Source organism: Aythya ferina (assembly GCF_964211825.1).
Source record: "Aythya ferina genome assembly, chromosome: 3".
NCBI classification, from domain to species: domain Eukaryota; kingdom Metazoa; phylum Chordata; class Aves; order Anseriformes; family Anatidae; genus Aythya; species Aythya ferina.
The window spans coordinates 80927386-80950476 of record NC_140298.1 but is presented as its reverse complement, the minus strand read 5'-3'; the positions used below and the strand labels follow the sequence as shown (position 1 = coordinate 80950476).

The 23091-nt window shown below is 37.5% G+C and overlaps 1 protein-coding gene across 3 annotated transcripts in view; it reads left to right on the top strand.

Moving 5' to 3' along the window:
• The window catches only part of ARHGAP18 (Rho GTPase activating protein 18), a 90712-nt gene that overhangs the window by 57637 nt on the left and 9984 nt on the right, over window positions 1-23091 (top strand). For all 3 annotated transcript variants that reach the window (XM_084516221.1, XM_084516220.1, XM_084516222.1), the window contains exons 4-12: window positions 1064-1136; window positions 7853-8022; window positions 10223-10388; window positions 13038-13129; window positions 13864-13941; window positions 16745-16904; window positions 19432-19514; window positions 20777-20983; window positions 21783-21929. In XM_084516221.1, the coding sequence (XP_084372347.1) occupies window positions 1064-1136; window positions 7853-8022; window positions 10223-10388; window positions 13038-13129; window positions 13864-13941; window positions 16745-16904; window positions 19432-19514; window positions 20777-20983; window positions 21783-21929 (1176 nt within the window). The remainder of the gene's footprint in view (window positions 1-1063; window positions 1137-7852; window positions 8023-10222; window positions 10389-13037; window positions 13130-13863; window positions 13942-16744; window positions 16905-19431; window positions 19515-20776; window positions 20984-21782; window positions 21930-23091) is intronic.

Genomic DNA, 23091 nt, shown 5'->3' with positions numbered 1-23091 from the left:
AGAACAAGAAATACTCATGTTCCTTTTTAAACTACATATTGTAATGTCTCAAAATCATATGTTACAGTGTTCTGTAGACTTCTGTTTCTTTTAAACTATGTGTTTTTATACTGATGATATCAAAGAGAAGTAATATAAGCAGACAGATGATTGTAGCCATGTAAGATGTACACAATAGGTCAGGATATTGATTAAATATAGAAATAAGTTAAAAATAAAATATAAAATCCTTCTAAACCTCACTCCCTGACTGCAATAAAATAATATAAATCTAAGCCCTCAAAGCTATACTGCATTCCTTTCTTCAAAGCAAGGTAATTATTCTGAAATCATTGCTTGTCCTTATTTATCTAATCTGTCACAGAAAGCCTGTAGTGAGATACTTTGTACAACCTCTCTAGGTAACTTGTTTCAGAACTTTATCACTCTCCCATCATTAAAAAGCTTTATAACAAAAAAAGGACTGAAGCCATCTACAGCTGTCATTCCAGTTTAGTCATTCCAGTTTAATAATAGTCTCTGAAAATCCTGCAACCTCCCTTCACCTGGGGGAAGGCAGGAGGAAAGGTAAAACAATAGGCAGTATTGTGATGTTTCTGCTATTTCCTGACGTATTCCTGCCAAAGAGAAGCTAGACTTTTGGTTCCTTGACAGTTTCCCAGTCTGCTTATTTGTGTGTTTCCCAGTCTACAGTCTGCTACTGTACATGGAACAGTAATAATTTTCTGAGCAGTCATATTGCCTTTCCAGCAAACTGTGGCTTCAGGTCAAAAACTACATGTTCTTATCCCTTGCAACACTGGAAAATTAAGTCTTCTTATACCCACTTATTATTTTAGGAAGAGGGAGAAAGGACTTAATTACTGCTGTCTTAATTACCTAGATTTCAGATCCCCTTAGACATTGTCAAAAGGATTTCAACTGAAACACGCAGATGTGCTTCTGCATATTCTTGGATTGCAGGAGTATGTGTTTTAATCCTGCAGAGAGTCAGTGGAGTTTCTGCAACCTCTTATCTGGTCTTTATAGGCATGCATATTTATATTTATTGTTCCTTTCTTAGGTCTGTGATGAAAATGAACCCTCAGCTGTAAGAACAACTGAAAACAGAAGTGGAACACAGGATGAAACAAAAGGTAATGCCAGACAGAAATCTTGTGGATTTTTTTCCTCTTCTGTTCGTAGTCTTTCAATTTCACGATCTACTACATAGGTCCGTATTTCAAGTATATTTTCAGCAAAGTAAAATGAAATTCATACGAGAAATCCTGGTCTAGCCTGTGTTGTTGTGCACTTATAAAGTTTTTAAGTGTGGCTGTAGGTTGTGTCTTTTGAGCCATCTGGGAAACCTTGTTTTTTACCAGTGATCATCTTATAATGAAGTCATCTGGGAGAATTCTCCTCCCATAGCTTATGCTTAGGTCTTTCCTGATCCTTAATTTATCCCTTCTGGTTTATCTCTACTGTACAGTACAGGAAATGAAGCACTATTATACATAAGCTCATCAGTGCATACAAGAAAGCAAAAACAAATGGACTATAAATATACAATAAAGGCGAGAACTGGCTGTATGTCTGCAGCTCAAAATGAAGGAAAAACAGAAGAAAAAAGCTGCTTACCTTTTTAAGGAAAATGTAAAGGAATTAGCATTCTGTGTGTGTAGGATTGGGTTGGTTCAACAGCATGTGATTATGCATGAGCAGTGCAGTACCCATGGAAGACCTGCAGAACTTCCCCCTCCCTCTCACTGCCATATAGGACAGAGCATAACAGAAGTCCTTGGCTGAATCCATAGTTTCTGTTTTGAGAGTATGAATTTTGATGAAAGACTTTGACAAAGCTTTGTGCTGTTCTTCAGTGGCAATACAAAAAAAAATAAGAATGTTGCCCTTTATCTTACCCTCATCTTTGCGTTGGGGTAGCTCTATATATACGTGTCACTGTAATAACCAACACATTAGCTGTCAGCCATTTAAGCTTTAAGATACTTAATTGCTTTTCTGCATTGTTTATATGTCTTTTTTTCCCCCTCCTTCTGGGAGACTGGATAGCATGTACATGTAGGTATCATATGGGACCCTAATCTCCTTAAATAGTCAGGCAGGTAGATCTAGTTACCTAATACAAGTTACTTATCTGTAATTAAGCCACCAAATAAACTTGTGCTCCACTTTTAGAATACTGACCTATAGTTTTCTGGAAAAAAAATAATTGCTTTAGGATTAAACTTAAAAAAAAAAAACCCACAGTAACAAACAATACAAGATATGCTTAGAAGCTGAATTGGGAGAGATGCTCTAAATATCACTAAACAGCTCTAAATATCACTAAAACTGTGCGTTTCCAGAAGTGTTGTTAATCCTTCCCTTCCTCACTCTTAGCAAACCTCACTGGAATAAGAACTGTAAAAAAAAAAAAAAAAAACCTGGGAAGACTGCCAGGCTGTTGGTTCAGCAGAAGGGAAGGAAGAGATGCCTGGTGCTTGTGTCAATAAACTGCACTGTAGGACTCAGAGCTGGAAAATTACCAAGCAATTATTACAGAATTTTTATCACATCTGGTTCTTTTTTTCCAGTGGCCCTGATGAACCCTGCAGAAATGGGAAATTCTGAAAGGCAAATCCCATATGCTATCTCTTCACAGCACAGATTGTGATGTGGATGGCAAATGCAGCCTTCTTCCATCCTAATACACTTCTGCTCCTGTCAACATGCTAAAGTGGGCTCTGCTCCCAAGATTAGAGCAGGAAGCAAAAACATCGAAGTTTAGTAGTGCTAAAAGCACTGCACCTGTTTCACTGCTGTGCTGTGATCTTTCCTCCAGAATGATGGGCTAATTAGTGTTATACAAACAGTGAATGAATTTAAGGCAAAAGGTAAACAGTGCTTTATATTTCAGAGATACTAAATATTTATGAAATCTAAATCCAAAGGCATTATATTAAAATGGAAACCCCCTTTAACAAAGAAGTACTGCCAGTTTCACCTGAAAAATGTGAACACCATCTCAGACATAAGACAGAGCTTAAATGGAGATTTTGTTGGATTTCTTAAAACTGCTGGAGTGAATGAAGGCTCTTTGGCACTTCTCCAAAGGTGATGACTCTGCTTCTAATTTAGTACTTGAGTGCAGCATTCTCAAGTGCTTCTGCCAGGCTGAGTGTACATGAGTTGTGTGAACCTGTGCTCATTCCTCCTTTCTTGTCTGTCTGACACACCTTGTTTGTTGTCTGAATAATGTAAGCAGACTCGGAGGATAGTACAAAACCATTATGTTTTCATTCTTTTCTGCCTGATCCTGATCAAGTGCAGTGGTTTAATAAGTTCCTGTGCTTCTTCTGTTAATAAATGTATATTTGAGTTTTTTTGGAAGGACCCTTATTTATTAGCTCTGATGTTTCTTTGTTTCCTGTAGGTACAAGAAATATCTTCAAGAAAAAAAAAAAAAAAAAAAAAAGAAAAGAAAATCTAGAATTGTGTATTAAGCTGACAAAATATGTTATCATTTTAACAATCCACAACACTCACTGAGATCCTGAAAAGCTAGCAATATGTTCAACATCTACAAAAGAAAAAATACAATTCTCTTTGGGTGCTTGTGAAAAGGAATAAATGTACACGTGGCTGAAACATCTCAAGAAATAAAAAGCAAAGAATAAACAGATGTAAAGCTAAATACTCATTAGCTTAAATAGGGGAACAGCAAAAGTCAGTTTACTGTGGGACTCTTAATTGTCCTCCTAAATGCAGTGGGTTAGCTGCAAGGGAAGAATGTTAGATAAAACCTCTGTATAAGGGCAACCTCAAAGCTTAATGATGTGGCAAATGGATGAAAGAATTTAACGTAGTAGGTGTAATATGAGGGAAAAGAGCTGTAATACTTGCTTCTTGATAGGAAAAAAGACTGAAATATGGTTGTATTTTTTTAATTGAGTTTGTTTCTGCTTTTCATTTTACATGATAAAGAATATATGGCTGGAGTGATAGAGTGCTAGTGAAAAGATTGCAAACATATATTCTCTATTTAAAAGTCAGCTATGAATTAGCATTATAAATAGGTGTTTTGTCAGTTAAAAAAACACAACAGCCATTCTACATTTCCAATTATCAATTACGATCTATGAGTATAGCTTAATGGCTACTCTATACTCTAGCATTCTCTAGCAAAACAAGGAAATAACAAGGTTGGCACTTCTAATATTTTCATGTCCCATTAAAAAGAAACCCCAAGCCCAACTCCCCAGCCCACTCCTGAAGAATTCCCTTCAATGTATGGGATCTTTAAAATAGCACTTTGAACCGGGGAAAGAGTATAGGGCTAATTTAAAATATGGCAACCACATCCTCATAGACAATATTTATGTTTTCTGTATCACATTTTTATTTTTCATGAAATACTGCATGCAGTTGGCAGGTTGACACAACACTGAAGCTGCTTCCTCTTACAGCTGCTTCCTAGTTAATAAATGCACAACAACGGGAACAAGGCTATACAATAAAGAGGAAACTCCCTGCAACAGAAGCAGTCAGACTTTTAAAATGTACACATCATTACCAAGACATCTGCTTTAGACAGTGCCTAGTATGACCAGAGGTCTGAAACAGGAGCTACTGCTTTATTGTTTGTTAACATCAGATCTGTCCCATGCTGGTAGGAAGTATGTAGGTCATGTACAGGCAACAATAGCTTGGTAGAAGTCTTGGGGTGACGGTGAACTGTTTTCCTTCAGTTCAGCTGCATTAAACAACTTATATGATATATGTAGGTATACGGACATGGAAGCCAGAGATCGAAGCCAGAGAAGAGTTTGACCTTGGATATGTTTGGTTCCTGAGGTCTCACATATCTGTTTACTGAAAGCAGTGGCTCTAGTTTCAGGATCAGCTTAATCTGCAGTGTATGCCTCAGGAGTCTTTCTTTTCACTCTCTTAGTGAGAGTGAACAGATGCCACTGTGAAAAGAGAAACTGGAAATCCATAACAGGTTCATTTCGGAAGTGTTTTATTCTGTTTCTTACAGTATTGCTTGGCTGTAAGTAGAGTCAAACACCTTAACTCAAATCCACCTCTCGTCTTTCTGGAACTGTATTAGCTCCAGATCAATTAAATTGAAGTGGGAGTGGCTGCATTAAACATTGTGCCCTGCTGGGTAGTGGCTATTGGTGGCTTCAGCCATTTGCCTGTCTATCAGAACCCCTGAGTTTTGCCCTAGCAGATGGAGGTAAATTCACTAAAGCACAGCAGTGACTAGTCTTGTCTTATGTGTTGTCTTTCAGTTAGACAGAGATACAGTTCAGAAGAAAAAATCAAGTTGCTTTTTTTTTTTTTTGTGTGTGTGTTAAATTTATGTTATTTAGGTTGTACGTTTGCAGCTCAGCTTTTTATCAGGCCTGTGGAAGTATCAATGTAGGGCAGCACTTCCCTGATGCCTTTTCCCTTAATCAGCCCAACCACAGCCTTTCCCCTGCTTCAAGGTCAAATGTTGCTGCAGCTCTAACTATTCTCTGGGAGATTTTCTGGCCTTGTTTAGCATGGTTATTCCAGGCCATGCAAAAATTTCCCACAGTGGTATAAAGAAATTAGTTTGTTGTGTTACACCATATTCATATACAAAAGCATGTTCACTGCTGATGGTTCTCCTCAACTCATGTCTGTTTTCCTCCCACTTTTTCTCTGCTTATTGCATGCTATCTTTGAATAGACTGCAGTTTCCCTTGGGTAGGAGTTAGAGGCGGAATGATGGTCCCGTTGAAACGAGCAGTATTAATTTGCTTATATTTGCCCTGGCTTTAGGAAATTTGAATTCAAACACAAATACATCAAGGTATTTGGAATGTATTGTAGGAATAACTTAATCTGGGCTATATCCTTTAAGAAATACTACATCACAAGTAATGCTGGAGAGATCAGAATCTTTATCTGGCTAAGTCATCTTTGGTGCTGCGTTACTAAACTATTTACAATATAATTTCCCTTTTGCTTCTTTCCCAATATCTTTTAACTTTGGACTGAAAATCTATAGTTGATTTCATGTGTAGAAGTACACTTGTTTTTCTAAAAGCAGAACTGCCTCTCCAGATTTTACCTTCTGTTTTTTTTTTTTTCTTTTTCCTTTTTCCTTTTTTTTTTTTTAAACAAAAAATATTCCGGATTTTTCTAGTGTTTAACTGGTGTATAAAGAACAAAGAAAGAGAAGTAAGGTGTTTGTTCTGTACTTACTCCTTCCCTGTATCATGAAGCATGTCAAGACAGATTTGAGGAACCTAGACTCTTCAGACTGAGGTGAGGACAGGAATGTCAGGACAGCAACGTGATCTGTGTATCACGTTGCTATTCCCAGACGTTACTTGCAGATGCATGGGATGGATAAGTGGATAGGGTGGATTGGAAATGGCTAGGCCCAGGGATCTGTTTGCAGAACAGGTGGTGGGCAGTGGCACAAGATCTAGTTGGGACTCAGTCAATAGCAGGAATCAGTTGACTCCAGGGGTCAATACTCCAGTCCCACATAACACCTTCAGTAGTAATCTGGATGAGTGTACCCTTAGCAAGTTTGCAGGTGACACAAAACTGGGGGGAGTGGCTGTTACACCAGAGGAACGTGCTGCCATGCAGAGTGGCCTTGACAGACTGGAGAAATGTGCTGGCAGGAACCTCATGAAGTTCAGTAAGGGGAAATGCAAAGTCCAGAAACTGGGGAGGAACAACGCCAGGTGCCAGGATATTCTGGGTGCCACCAAGCAGGAAAGCAGCTCTGCAGAAAGGGACCTGAGGGTCTTCGTGGACACCAACTTGAAACATGAGCCAGTAATTTGCTCTTGTGTCAAAAAAGACTAATGGTATCCTGGGCTGCATTAGGAGGAGTGTTGCCAGCAGGTCAAGGGAGGTAATCTTTTACCTCTTCTGTTCAGCACTGGTGAGGTCACACCTGGAGTATTGTGTCCAGTTTTGGGCTTCCCAGTACAAGAGGGACATGGACATACTGGAGAGAGTCCAATGAAGGACCATGAAGATGATGAAGGGTCTGAAGTGCCTCTCCTATGAGGAAAGGCTGAGAGAGCTGGGACTGTTTAGCCTCAAGAGGAGAAAGCTCAGTGAGATTTTATCAACGTTTATGAATAACTGAAGGGAAGATACAAAGAGGACAGAGCCATGCTCTTTTGAGTGCTGCCCATTGCCAAGAGGCAGCAGGGACAAACTGGAACACAGGAGGTTCTGTCTAAATATCATCAATGGCACAGGTTCACCAGAGAAGCTGTGGAATCTCCCTCCCTGGAGATCTTCAGAAGATGGTCTTGAACAAGTGGCTCTAGGTGACTATGTTTGAGCAGGGGTTTGGACCAGATGACCTCCAGAGGTTCCTTTCCCACCTCAGACACTCTGTGATTTTGTGATGTTAACGTTTTGGATTGTAGAATAAACATGGTGTTTTGCTTCTAAATTGTGACAGCAGAAAAAAAAAAAAAAAAGCTGTTTTGTTTGCATGATATTGCAGTGTTTGAGGCTGGAAAGCGATGGCAAGAAACTTCTGATGCCAGAGCCATTTGGCTTTGGAAGATCCTGGTAATCTGCTGTTTATTTGAGGTAGATTTCTTAATATTTTCATAATAGAAAAATACTAGAATACTACATGCTTTGGCAGAATTATTCTAGAAAAAACAACTTTAAGAGATGGAACCTTGTAAGAAGCCGAATTTTCAGCTGGAAAAAAATGCAGAGGCCAGTATGTTTGTAACTAGAAAGTTTATCCCTTGCACAGGATTAATTTCCATGTTTTAAAATGCTTACTCATGCAATGAGTGATGCTCAACCCTGCTGATGTTGATTATTTTTTTTTCTACTTTGTTTTCAGGTTCTAAGTTCAGTGTTGGAACTAATGAGCAGAAGACCCCACCTCAAGACATGCAGTTTTCAGAAACTGACTTAAATTTGGAGATACCCTTTGCAGAACAGGCAGCTAATACCAAAGACAGCTCAGTAGGCAAAATGTGCAAAGGTGGAGGTGGTGACACTCTTCCCCTGGTACATGTTTCCTATTTATTGCTCTCATTGTTTGTTTTCACTAGTTGGTGGTATTGGTTGGATGATATTTATCTGATACTGGGTGAATTAGGTTTAAAAGCATATTGTTGGATGGAGCTCTGTGGGGATAAAACTTCTCAAGATAACTCAATTTTGGGAGCAGTATTTTCAATAACATGGAAATTACGACTTTTATGCCTAGTTATGTCATTGTTCTAGGAAAACCCACTTTATGTGTACACAATAATTGACTCGTAATATTAAGCTGGAATACTGGCTTAGTTGTACACAAACTCTGTCCTTAGTTCATTCGTTTACAGACCCTTCATCTGTCTGAGGTGAGATGCTTTATCTCTGTAGTAGTAATATCTATTATCTTCTGAAAAGGATTAGTGAATGCTTGTGGAAAAGTTGCGTAGTTATCCAGTGCACATAGGTGAGGGATGAAAATGAAGAGCAGAATGGTCTATAGAAGTCTTAAGTGAAATGGTGGGAGGCTAAGGATTCCTTCATGCTGTTTTACTTCCCACCTCAAACAAAAGGCTCATTCAGAAAGAATCAAAATAGATACTAGGGAAGATCCTCCAAGGTGTTCTGTCAGTGATCTTCAGGCATCTCTTTATGGACCTCTCTTTGCCTAACAGTTCATGAGCATGAAGTTACATGTGACCTGTAAACTAGTGACTCCTGCAAAAGACATCTCTTTTGTCTAACCGCGTATCCAAACACATATGAGTAAATGTAGTGACTGAAGTAATAATGTTTCACAGTTCTTCAAACACTTAATTTAGATAAAGACATATGCAGTTCTTTGAGTAGTAATTACCCCTTGTATCCTAGTTTAAACATTATAAACCAGACACTAGTGACTATTTAGAAATAGGTTCTGAATTGTTTGAGTCTCGTTTCTGTAATGCAGCTTGTAACAAGGAAGTGAGAACTACAGTCTAGTTTAGTACTGTATACATATATGTGTGTGTACTACATACAGTCATGGACTACATATAGTCATAGAGACTCACAGAATGATTTGGGCTGGAAGGGACCTTAAAGATCATCCAGTTTCAATCCCTCTGCCATGGGATTTTCAATCCCTCTCCCACTAGACCAGGTTGCTAAAGGCCCATCTGACCTGGCCTTTGTGAAAATCAACGAAACATTAAGGCAGGAGGCTGACTACATATCTACAATTTGTAAATTATATTTATGTACAGTTTAAGTATGTACCATTGTAGCCATGTACCATAGCTACCAATTCATCTGTGCTATCACTGGGTCTGTACAGGATGAGAAAATCATTCTGCAGTACAATGTTTTTTCTTTCCAAGTGGAGAGGAAGGCTTGTCAACGTTCCTGCTTTGAGTCATGCATCTGCTAATGTCAGGCACAGGCAGCTGTCTTACTTAGAAGGCTGCTGGTGAAGGATGGAGTTAAAAAAGTTCTATGAGCTAGGAAACTCATAGAGCTCTCTCTCTCTCTCTCCCCCTCTCATTTTTGCTCTCCATCCAGTTCTCCCTCCACTCCCCCCATCTGAACTCAGTTATTTACATTGGTGTGTGACTACTGCTTCTGAGTATTTATTGCAATAGAAATAATCTATTATTGCAGTTCCCCTTTCCCTAATAAGGGAAGCCCTTTATTCTATGGCAGTCAAATGTGTTATTTTGTGTGGATAAGCACAGAGGGATTTCTATCCCAATTGTACATGCGTAGGATTGTGCATGGACAGATATTTCCACTGCTATAAATTGCAAAAGGATGCAGAAAGTGGCTGGGTAGGTGGGTGGAGTTTACAAGCAAGACAAAGCCAATCTCTTGTTGGAGATGCCCAGTGAAAGGACAAGAGGCAATGGCTATAAATGGCAACAAGGGAAATTCTGTTCTGCAATGAAAAAGTCCCCATGGGAGTGTTAAGCACTGAAATGGGTGCCCATGGTGGCTTCAGAATTTCTGTTACTGGAGGTTTAGGTTTGCTTGACTGAGTAGTTGGATTAGATGAACTCCAGAAGTTACTAGGAACCTAAATCCTCCTATGACTTTAAAATTGTCTGCTTTGCAAACTATTTGTGGGATTCTTCCATGACACAGTAGCCGCAGGCTTCACAATGAAAAGGTTGGGCCCTGGAGGAAGCACAGCCTTGGAGCTAAGTAATTTGTTATGATTTGGATTATTCACTGTGCTACAAATCTCTGCTTTTAGAATTTCAGACTGCCAAAGGACAAAACGGGTACAACAAAGATTGGTGACCTTGCCCCTCAGGACATGAAGAAAGTCTGTTCTTTAGCACTGATTGAATTGACTGCTCTCTATGATGTACTTGGGACAGAATTCAAGCAGCAAAAAGCTGCAAAAATCAAAACCAAAGGTAAGTGTTTCATATTCTGAAACAAATTGGTCTGTTTTAATCCAGTGAAACAAATGTATCTGGTTATTTATGACTTTCCTGGAGAAAATTTGTATTAATATATAAATAATAATATAGATACTAAACAGCATTTAATTATACACCTTGACTCAAGGCACATTTTAGGCAAGTTCATGCACAAAGTCACTCTAGCTAAGGGAATGTGCTTTCTGTATTAAGTTAAAACTCAGGCCAGATACAGAGCAGATAAACAAGGAGAGAGGAAGGGGGACCTTCCTCTCAGTAGCATGGTGTACAGGAGGAATCGCTTCACAGAAATTAGTATGATCATATATTTGCTGGGAGAGTATGTGTTTGTGTTTTTTGTGGGTATTCTTCTGCTCTCATGAAGCTAGGTACTGTGCCACTCCTACCTGACTTTTTGTTTTCCTTATCCTTGACTAGAGATGCTGGGAGCCTTTGTCACCTGCTTTCCTGTTATCTCTGGTACAGACTTTGCTGTATTACATAGCCATGCCCATCCGATATTACTAAGGCCAGAATGCGGTTTTTGCTCTGAGTGGCATCATACCAAGTGGAAGTTTGGGGCTTTTGCAGAGGATTTTGAGGCAGTTGCAACACGTCATTTTGATCTTCAAGCCCATGAAGCATAGATATAATCACAGTGCTTTTTTTGGGAACTTAATACACATGGAAACCAATTTCAAGATGCTAGAGATTTTCAGTGCTTTGTTTGTTTTCTGTATTCCTGGCTTCTGCTAAACGTTTTACATGAGCTTGAAATGTGTGATTGGTTAATCACAAGTCTGCTTTCGCCAAAACCCTGTTCTCAAGGTTCAGTGAACATGGCAGTGCAATAGCTTAGTTTAAATAATTAAAAGCAACTGAGGAGGTTGAGAGCTATGTAGCAAGGTACAATAGATTCTTCAGAATACTATATTGGGTTTACAGTAGTAGAAAATAATTTCTTAAATGCCAACGACATGCAGAAACAGCTAAGAGACATTGGTCCCTTAAATGTATTTTCTTCTCGCAGAAGTGCTTGTGCTATTACTAATACACAGGGAAGAGACAAAACATTTTCTTATATTTTGGGTCTTAGTTTTAATTAATTCTTCTTGCCAAATCTTATAGTTTTTTGAGTTTTACTCATAGCATTATTATCTAAATGACAGGCAGTCATGAAGAGTACTGAATTGGTTAAAAACCCAGTTTTTCCCCAAATTAAAAAGATGGCCTAGACTTACCAAAATGTGTAGGAAAAAGACAATGACATGTCAGCCTTCCTCCCCTACAAGTCTGCTTTTGCAGTGTAATGACTTCAGTGCCTTGTTGCTCTACCTGTCCCTGTCCTCTTCATTCAGGAAATGTTTGGCTAATTGATTTGTACAAGGGTGGATATATTGGCTGTTCCCTTTTGTGCTTGTGTACATAAAGATGATGAAAACATGATTCTTCTGTGGAATGCTGTGCTGTTGCCAGCTTGGCCTTTTAATTGGCCTCCTACAGTTTGCTCTCCAACTTCATCTCAATAGAAACTGTATCGACAAGATTGTCAAGATGATAAAAACTATGGGGTATGGCTATTGGGTCTATGTATGAGTCTACATACTGTATTGGTAGACTTTTTATTCCGCTAGAGATACAAGAACTCCCTGATTTGGCACTTAAGGTTATGTTTCTTAGATATATATACGTCACATTCCCTCAAGGGCTGACATCTTTTTAGTAATTACAGCTGTTCTGTTTTCAGTACTGGCATGGCATCATACCACACAGGAGCTTTTAGGTACATGTAATGTTATATGCTGTTTCAGAAAAATGGCACACGCAGCAGTCGTCAGTACTTGTGACAGAATTCATTGGCAACTGACTTTGGGTTAGTAGTTGCTGGTATAGCAGTGTTTCAGAAGTCATTCTCTTCTATTCAGCTGGGCCATAATCACATGGGTGTCCCATTTACTTTAAGACTAAGGCTAGTTTTGCATGAAGGCTAGATTAACTGAGACTAGGTTTCTTTTTATTTTTTATTTGTGCTACCTTAGCACCTTGTAAAAGCCATTTTCCAGCCCAGACTTAACCATACTTTTGCTTTTCAACAACTGGAAAAACAATTTCAACAACGTGTTGAAAAAAAAATACTTAAAGGGTTGAAAAGTGCTTCTTTGAAACTCTTGTAGGGAGGTGTTGAGAGTAACACTAGGTAATATCTACATGTTTAATTTTAGTAGCCAAATTTTGGGATATTTTACTCATGCCTTTTGTATCTTGACTATAATAACTTGCACTGAATGGTGAAGATCTGTATTCCATGTTCGCCCTTACAATCATTCTGCAAACCAGAATCATGCAGATGGTTCATTTATGCAATTTGTTTCACTGTACTGCAGAATATGTGGATGGCACTTTGAAGTCTAAACAGAAGAGTCCTAATGCGTGGTTGAAGGAAAAGGTGAATGAGTCACTTTAGCCACAATGTTTTGTGTAATAACTTGGTTGACAAGGACATTTAAACGCTTTGAACAAAAGGTCATTAGCTCTGAATGTATTGAATAGGATTATCACTTCAAAAATACAGTTTTATACCATCGCCTCATGTGTTGGAACAGATGAGGATAATATCTCAGTTTCTTTTGCTTTCTTCTTCAGACTCTGGCTTGTTTGGTGTCCCACTGTCAGTTTTACTGGAACAGGATCAGAAGAAGATGCCAGGCACCAAGATCCCACTGATTTTTCAAAAGGTAAATAGGCACAAACAAGTCAACTTGTTCCATACCTGCAAATGACAATCAAATAACATTTTGTCCTGAATTTATTTGCTCCCTGTAGCAAAGCTTTATCCAGTCAAAGCTATTTTAACTTTCATTTGCAGCTTTACTTACTAATTTAGTAAATGTGATGTTTTGCATGTTTTGACTTAAATGAATTGAGAATGCTTTTTGATGCAATTGCTCTCCAATGTATGAGTATTGTGAATGATTACTGGTGTGTTCCAGGATACTTAGATATCAGTACTAAGTAAAAATACTTAGATCCTCTCTGGTAAAGTTGTAAAGAAGAGTATTTGTGAGAAAGTTAGTACTGTGTCTCTAATTTTACTGTAATTATTTTGAATCAACATTTTAACAGGGGTAGTAGTTGGGATTTATTTTTGAAGCCTGAGTAGTTTTGCAAAAAACCTGCTTCAGTCTCTGAAGGAGGTCTGTAGACAATACATTTTTTTTTTTTTTTTTTAATAAAATAGACAAACTCTTTAATTGTGTTCACAAAATGCATGAGCCGAGAACCATATTAAAGGTTTTATTCTACATCTACAACAACTCTAATCCATTTCTAAACTGTGTTTGTGTGCCTACATGTAATATATGTTTGTACACACACATATGAGTACATAAATATTCCAGTATATTAGAACTATCTATGAGTAATTTTTAATTGGCATCTTCATTCATGCAATTTGGTTTGTGTTTGACAGCTGATTTCCCAGATAGAAGAGGCAACTCTGGAAACAGAAGGACTTCTTCGAATACCAGGAGTTGCAACAAGAGTAAAGGTAAAGCATTGCATGGATTCTCAGCACCTTCAAAAGCTTATCTGCACTCAGTGATTGTATTTAGTCATGAAAATATATTTTAATGCCAGGTTGTTATTAAAATCTTCAAAAACAGAAAGCAAAATCTCTTCAGAAAGAAAACTGGGTTATATTAGCAGGAAGCTGATGGTTTGATCCAGTGTAGTTTTGGGGAGAGTTCAAGTTGGAAGCAGAGTCAAGGCTATGTTTCAAATTCATTTGTGCCAAAATCTCATTAATTCTTGGCACAAACTTTCCAGTCTCTTGCTTTTTCCCTGAACTAGCTTAATCATCTGAACAGTTCATACACAGTCTTTCAACCCCAGGAGAAAGCTTTTTTCTGGCATTGTGAGCCTGCTTTAATAGCTAGACTTAACCCGTGTTACAGGGCAAGGCAGCCAACATGCACTGAAGAACCCCTTAGATTTATTTTTATGAACAGCAATGTAAGTGCTCAGCTCTCTAAGCACAATCTTGTTAGGCACGTCCGTTCATGCTGACACTTTGCAGAGTGAGTGCCAATTACACACAGACTCTTCCCCAGTATTTGCCTTAATGCAGGAAACTAAATACACAGTATGATTCACGCCAAGAGTCAATGTGTTAAAAAGATGGTCTGTGCTGGCTTTAAATGCTAAATAGAAAGGATAATTTAAGTGGATTCAGCTGTCTGAAGACATCTGCCAGCCTCCGTCATGTCAAACTTTGTCCAGCAGCTGGTTCATTAGAAACAACTGAAAGAAGGGAATATTACGGAAACTGGCTTTGTTTATTTACCAGTAACTATGAGGTTTTTTTACAAGTTTCCTTCATTATTTATTTTTCACTCTTCATCAGTTCTGCATACTGGAATGATTTTGTTTATTTGTTTATCCTTTGATCTTTATCAGTTTAATACAATTTCCCAGGCAGAGGATCATTAACTATTTGACTTTCATTAGTTTTTTGCTTATTTATTTGCAGAAGCTGCTTCTTTGAATTAAGTAATTGTTTTGTTAGCAAAGATGTTACATTCTTTTACTTATTTAAATGGAAAACTTTATAGGAAAACAAAGAGTTTGGCATACTGAAGGACCAATGTTTTCTCTAATTTTATTAAGTTATATAATAAAATTTACATTATAATTTTTTATTTTATAATTTATATAATTAAATTATATAACTTTTTTTCTGCTGTAGAAAAAAATATTCCTTCTTATGTATCTTCACAGAACGGTGTAGACAATATGAAGAGAAAAAAATTCACTATCTTACTCTATAGATTTTAGACTTATAATTAAGAAAATATACTGCATATTTACAATACCCTATAGTTGAATACATTTACTGTAAAACCTAAGAGTTGGTCCTTTAGGATGCATAGTTGACATTTCTGCTCTTGTCTCTTTGATAAAACAATCCGTTTTATCTAGTAGTTTAATTCTGTATTAGCCACGGTGATTTAGTCTAAATGTGGGTGGAAGAGCTGGAGAGGCTTAGAGTGGAAATTTTCATCTTCCTTTCTAAGGCTTGCTTTTGTTGATGGGAAGGAAATGATACCCACTTGACTTTAGACATCTGAGTTAGTATCTTACAACCCTTGAACCTCCTATGTAATCCCTGGAGACAGAAGATCTTCCCCGAGGACAGTTGAGAACATCCAATTTTCGTGTCAATCTCAGTGTCCACATTTTCTTTGGAAATAGATCCATTTTCCATTCAGACAAAGTTAAATTCAGTGAGAACTGTATCTTAAAAATGTATTTAGTACTCTCTATCCAATGTGCCCTTCTTGTCCAGATAAATAATTAAGGCCACATTCTTCCGTAGCATTTTCCCTCACTTTGTCTCACATTCTTTGCAAAACAAGCACGTGTCTTGTTCTCTGTCTGGAAGAACTTAGGCAAGAAGAAGGGAGAGGCTTGCTGAGAGGTGCCTGCAGGGCCACTGGCCTCACTGGGACAGGGATTCCGAGGCCGATTCCTGCTCTGCCAGACTGGGAAACAAATGAAGTGCATGCAATGGGACTGGTGCTTATGTGGGGACTAAGAACAGCTCGGACATTGCAGTGTTCCCATGCTTAATATCGCTTGTAGTTCAGTTGTAGTACTGTCACAAGAGCGGGGTTTACAAGGTGTCATTGAGACTATCATGCTGTTTATTCTGCTTCTTAACAATGTATTTTGCAGTCCCCTTCCATAGAGAGCTTGACATCCAGTGCTAAACAAAGGTCTATGTGTCCAAAGGCATGAAGTTCCCTACAGATGGCAAGACATCCAGCTATCCTGTCATCCTAATCGTTTCTCTTTACTTTAAAAAGAGAACCAGCCCCACCTTAATGTATGTTTTGATAAGAAACTGCATGTCAGTGTGCATAATTGCCATATTTATCTAAGAAGATTGTCATGCATACATTAAATCAGTACCCTTTGGTATGTAGTTTCAGGATGGTTGAGTATGACAGCCACATCTTAATATTTCTTGGGAGGAGGAGAAGCCGTAACTCTTACATGAATGAATATGGTATCTGGTTCTTATATTCCATATGGCCCTGAGGCAGGCCCATGGGTTTCTTCCTGTATAGTTTGGCAGTCTGCTGCCTATTACTACTTGTTTGCATTCAGTGCTTCTGATCTCCAATTTAACTTTTTGTAGCAAAAGATCGGTGGCAGCTGGAGTTAAGTGATATTTCAGATATTCCTTTTTTTTTTTCCCTTTCAAAGTAAGGAAAATATTGCCATGTATATAAGGTGTAACTTCCAGCAGACAAATGTTATTGGTACTCTCTATGTCTACTGCCTTTCAGACTCTTTGCCAAGAACTGGAAGCAAAATTTTATGAAGGGACTTTCAACTGGGAAAATGTAAAGCAACATGATGCAGCAAGTCTTTTAAAATTCTTCATCCGTGAACTGCCTCAGCCACTCCTAACTGTAGAATATCTCAAAGCTTTCCAAGATGTACAGAGTGAGTAGTGTCCTTTCTGTCTCAGTTGCAAAGAAGTGATACCAGTGCAGAGAAGTGCTTTGCTATAACAGCATTTTCATTAATATTCTGTGAAACCAAAAAAGAACAAATAGGACTTCTCATCAAAAAAGATGGGTACATTTTTGCTAATGTACAAATACCATTTTTCATGAAACATCTACTTTGGTAGTTTACACATAAAAGCACACTGTCATTTTCTGACATGCTTCTAATAGTCTTTAGAACTATTATAGATGAGTTATAAGAAAATTATTTAACAATATTTGTTTCAAAACAATATTTGTTTCAAAAGAAAACAATAGCAAAGATACAATAGTTCTGCAGAAAATCCAACAAACGGTAGTTTATACTGTTTAACATAGTCATGGAGGATATTTTATCCATTTTAAACAGGAAAAGCTAGACCAGAATTGTCAGAACTGCTGGTCATCCTTGATCCCTTGAGATCAGTAAGTTCCTGTGAAAATGTCCTCCTTGCCAACTGGTCACCAAGACAGTAAGCATACTGGTTGTAATAGAAAGAAAGCAGCTTTGTGGAGTGATGATCCACAGACGTTAGCTCTCCAGCCAACACAGGAGTGTTGGTTTGAGACAAATCTTTTCCTGTCTTCTTGTAGGCTGAATGATGGCTCATTTCTAAGGGTACTTTCAGGGAATTCCCGTGGACAGGCAGTCAATCTTAACTGTTGGCTGTTTCACTCTCCAGTATGAGAGCTCTTTTCAAGGTCACAGGCCATTCAGTTGGTGTGCATAGGAGCTGGAGCTTAAGCCTGTTACATAGTGGTGTTGATTTTGCAGCGATGAGCAGCAAATTAAAGCAGGCCAGAATGTTTTCAAGTGATGCTGGCAGCTAACAGCTCCTCAAGGTTGTTCCACTTAGCAGATACTGATTGGAGCCAGGGTGGTTTCTGCTTGCCACTCCTGAGCTGTCTGAAGGCTTATGTGGTTTTACTTATCCAGAAAATACTTAGGTAACAGGATGCAACATACATGGAGCCAAAGGATATGATATAAACCAGACATAACACTTCATAGCCTACTATTGTTTAAATTGTCTGCCCATTGTGTGCATGCAGTGAGATTAGGTGTTAGAGAAAAAGGGCCATCTTTGTGACAGTAAACAGAATTTTTCAAGAGTGTGTTTAATTAGTGTGGTTAGACTTTTAATATTTAAATGACTTAATTTAAACAACCTAGCTTGTTAATTTAAATAACTTAAAGAACTAAAAGTAAAATGTTATTTAGGTAAACAGATGGAAAACCATGATTTAAGTAATGAATTTTAATTGTTTTGCAGTTGTGTTTTTACTTAATTTCCAAATAAAAGGTTGGTTCTTATTGCTTTTTGAGCATTGTGGCATGGGGTTTTGGAACTAAATTTAATCCTCGCTTTTATTGTATGTCTTTCTGAGCACACAGGTACACTGTTGTCACTGCTTGTATGTTTTAAATGACTATATAATTTGCCACTAATTTATTCTTATCCCTACTTTTTATTATGTTAGAAAGTAGTCAGCAAGCTGTTTTTTGTTTCATAGATGAACTTTTTATTGGCTGTATCTCCCAAATAGTTTTGGAAGAAATGTATTTGAAATAGCAGTTCAATTGGAATCCCATTAGAATACACAAAAACAGCCCTGTTGAGCTTTGAAATAGTGTAATAAAACTCGGTCAGATGCAGGTACCCCCTTCTTCACCTGCGTTATGTATGGCTTGATTGTTAGGAATCTGCTGAGAAGACTTGCAAGAGCACTTTCCCAAAGGCATGACAGGAGGAAGTTTATCACAACAACAAACCTAAGAGAGCTGGGACTTTCCACTGCTCCACACTGGCAGGATTTAGAAACCCTCCTAGGGAGGAGGCAGAGAAATTGGGGGATGCACTCTTCCAGCATCTTGGCTGAATGACTCACCACCTAGGAGTTGGGTAGATGGCAGAAGCAATGGTATTCTTCTTTACTTAAAGCTTGCCACGTTTAGTATGACATTTACTGCTGCAGATATGTGTTAAGCTTCTCTGCTATTGTCTTTATTCCACTGGTTTGCCACTGCAGCTGCTGCTGCTCATGTTACTGGAGACCTGCCTTACTCAGCAACCCGTGGTATTCCTTTTGCGGGGGTGACCTGGGAGACAGTGCAACTGTTTAGGCAGTCAGACAAACTGTGACAGCAATTTTAAAGATACCCTGTTGTATGCTGGGGCACAGGCTTGAAAAGGGAGGAACCATTAGCTGACTAGTTTTACTTCATAATGCTGCAAAATAAAGAATCACAAGGTGTCTAAAAAGGACTGCCAGAAGATTTTTGAGTCATACAGCAACTGAATCATATGAGACCATTTGGAAATGAGTATCAGAAAAGAAGGATCTGCCAGTCCTTTGTCATACTATCACAACAAGCCATATGTATGCGTTCAGCATTTTACAAGAGGTTTCCACTTTAAAATCATGCTGTTTGACAAATTGACAAATGATAATTTTAAAATGTTCATGTGCTTCAATGGCAGATCTTCCAACGAAGAAACAACAGCTGCAAGCTTTGAATCTTTTGGTTATCCTTCTACCTGAAGCAAACAGAGACACTCTGAAGGTTAGAATTGCTAATGCTTTTTTCCTGCACTTTTGTCTGTTTCTGTGAACCCACTATGCACTATGACAAACAATGTTGTCTTTTAGCATCCTTCTTTTGAGTTCAAAGTTAATGCTGGAATTAATGATTCTTTCTTTCTTTCTTTCTTTTTCTTTTTTTTTTTTTTTAATTTTATTTCTCAGAACTTTAAAAAACAAAACAAACAACAACAACAACAAAAAAAAACAACCCATGACTTAGGACCCTAATTTCTCCCAAATGACTTTAAAAGTATGATTTGAAATTTTTCCAGATTGCAATAATCATTTCACAGTGAATGACTTCTTCTCTTACAAGTTTTTTCCTTATTTTAGCAGCAGCAGTTATTATTTGCAATGCAAAAAAGAAAGAAAAAAAAAAAAGGATTATAATACTATGGCTGAACATTTGCGTTTTATGAAATAGGTTTAGCTCTTTTGTTTCATTCTTCACTTTTGCCCATGTTGTGTGTTTCAACCCAATAAGCAAGAAATTTACACTTCCTATTGATACTTGCAGCACATCACTCTTGGAAACATCCAATTTGGGCTTGTCCTTTTGTAGCAAAGCCAGCCATCTTTTTCAGAATGTGCTTACTATTTTGCTACAATGAAAAATGAATTTGCAGGATTTGTATGGAATGCAGAGTATCTTCTACTATAGCCAAAAAAACCCTATTAGTTCTTATTGTTTAAACATAGCTTCCTTTTTGAGTTATTTACTGTGAGGAAGCACTCAGGAGGGTTCCTGGCTTGGGTTACAAATATCTGGAACCGAATTAATTGAAGACTGATGGTTTGTAACTGGCTACCTCTCATTCACAATGCAGTGCGGTTTACTCATGAGTTGTGTACCTCACTGAACTATCTATTCCATGTTTCCATGACAGCTGGCATTATTGTGTTCACTTTCTATTTAAGAAAAGCCAATAGTAATGTTTTCAAAAGTATCTGTGTGATGATACTTATGCACCTACATAAGCAGTCTTACTCTACAGGGCTTCAAAGTCACTTGAATATTTTTGAAAAATGTTATCCACAAAATTAACAAGAATTATTTACTTCATTACTTAAAGAAAACTTGCATTGCAGTCTTGTGAAGGAGCATATCCACATTTCTTATTCTAATTGCTTTAATGTAGTTTTATAAGGTATAAATAGATTTTTCCAAGAATGTGTAGCATCATGTTTCATTCTGGCTTTTTCTTGTGCAAAGCTGAGCTTTAAGTTCTGCTGTAATTTCAGGTACTGCTTGAATTCCTCCAGAGGGTAATTGATCATCGAGACAAAAATAAAATGACGCTAAACAATGTTGCAATGGTGATGGCCCCAAACCTTTTCACATTTCATGGGTTTGGCTCAAAGACTATCGAGCAAAGCGAGTTTGTTATGGCAGCTGGAACAGCAAATGTCATGCGCTTTATGATTCAGCACCAAAAACTCCTCTGGACAGTAAGTGTACTCCTAAGGGGGGAAAAAATACATAAATTTCACAAACAAGGCATCTGAACAAAGAAGTAAAGTGAACTTATTTCCATGATTTAAAGAAAGATCAGCCCCATCCAGCTGGGGCCTTGCTCATAGGTAGCAAGATAGGAGTGTAACAGAATCATATTTACATATTGTGGTGGAGTTAAGGTCTGATGGTCAGAGTTTTAGTATTCAGTATAAGTGAACTCAAAAATAAGTCCTTGGGGAATCCTTGTATTTGGCCTATTGGTAGGCATTGTTACAAGGAATTTATTCTTTTCTGCTTAGAGATATTCATAGCACACATGGTGTTCTAGTCCATTTCTCTTTTGGGCCAGACTTTGTATTATATAAAACATGCTTTAATAAAAACATGAACTTGTGTCATGGTTCTCAAGCAAAGCTCTCACTTAGACAGACTGGAGAACTTCAAGCTTTGCTGTCCATCAGGAACTTTAAACAATCTTGACTTTTGCTGCAAATGTGGAATAGTTACTACCGCCATGGCACAATGTAAAATGTGCTGAGTGTTTTTTTTTTTTTCCTGAGGAGAGTAAAAACACTATGATTCTAACTCTCTTCCTCTGAGAGCTTATTGAATTGAATATAACATCACAAGCGTAGCATTTTTTAAATTGTTTCACAGCTTTGTATTATTTGAATCTAATTTCTACTAGAAATAGATATTTTTTTTTCCAGTTCTACTTAACAATCTGTAAATTTACAATGTTTGATAAGTTATGGAAGTGATGTATATACCTTACTATCTATATTCATCTAGATTCCCAAGTTTCTTGTTAACCAAGTGAGAAAACAAAATGCCGAAAGCCAAAAGAAGGAGAAAAAAGACAAAGCTATGAAGAAACTTCTGAAAAAGATGGCTTATGACCGTGAAAAGCATGAGAAACAGGACAAGGTCCCTAATGATGTAAGGAAACATATCTGAAATACTATATTAATAAGATTACCATCTCTAGTGAAAAAGAGGCTATAGCTGAGAGAATATCTGCATTTATTTATCACAGAGTTTCAATAAATAGCAGGTTAATATATGGGTTTCATAGTTATGGGTTACCAGCATGGCACATTTGGAAGGTTGGGCTGTTTATTTTTTCTCCCTATTTTTCAAAATATTTCTATTTCTATTTTTTTTATTTCTATTTTTTCTTTATTTTTTCTTTATTATTTTTATTTTTTTCCTATTTCTAATATTACTATTTGAAAAATGATAATCCCATAGATCGTTTCAATTTGGGCATCTGAAACAGTAGTAGGTTAGGTCAGTATTTATAGAGAGAACAAGTGTTGTGACACTTGTTATTGTACCAAGGTTTAGATGCATTTCTGTCTAACGGAACTCTGTGTGTTTACTTAAAAAAAAAACAAAATGCAAACTCTCTACAAGGTTGCAGTATTTCATATTTAACAGTGTTTGGAAACTAAGCTGGTATTTAATTCTCACGCCCATAGGAGCTCCCACACCACTGAGCTCTGTCTCAGTGAATTTAAGTATTCCTGGTAATGTGAAGCATGCTAGAGCATGCACAGCTGCTATCCCCTTCTCCTCTCCTTCTATCCCCCTCAAAATAAAACCAACAAGCAAAACCAAACAAAACCACTACCAACAACAAAAGACAAAACAAATGTGAAAACTGATAAACTGCTTCTTAATTAGCTATTGTCCAAGTGTCCACTCCCAACTTACCCATGTGAATACAACCTTTAGTTCAGTAAGTGACTACTGCTAGGCCCATCAATGATGTCAAGGCATGTACACATTATGAACAAGAGTTCATAACTCTTGAAAAAATACAAAAAAAGTTCCTTGGCAATATAGTGTCATTATTTTCCTTAACTTCAGAAGTATTTTAATTGAGCTCCTCCCACTGACTTTTCAAAAATATATCTCATGCTTCTTGAAATTGCTTATTATTTACAATCTTAATGAAGTTAATAATTACAATTGATAAAGCTTATTAGACTATACAGAATAGCATCTAAATTATAATGCATTTGAAATACGTTTTTCCAATATTTTAAATACAGATAGAATCAAATATATGTGACCCCATAACATACGGAATACTTAC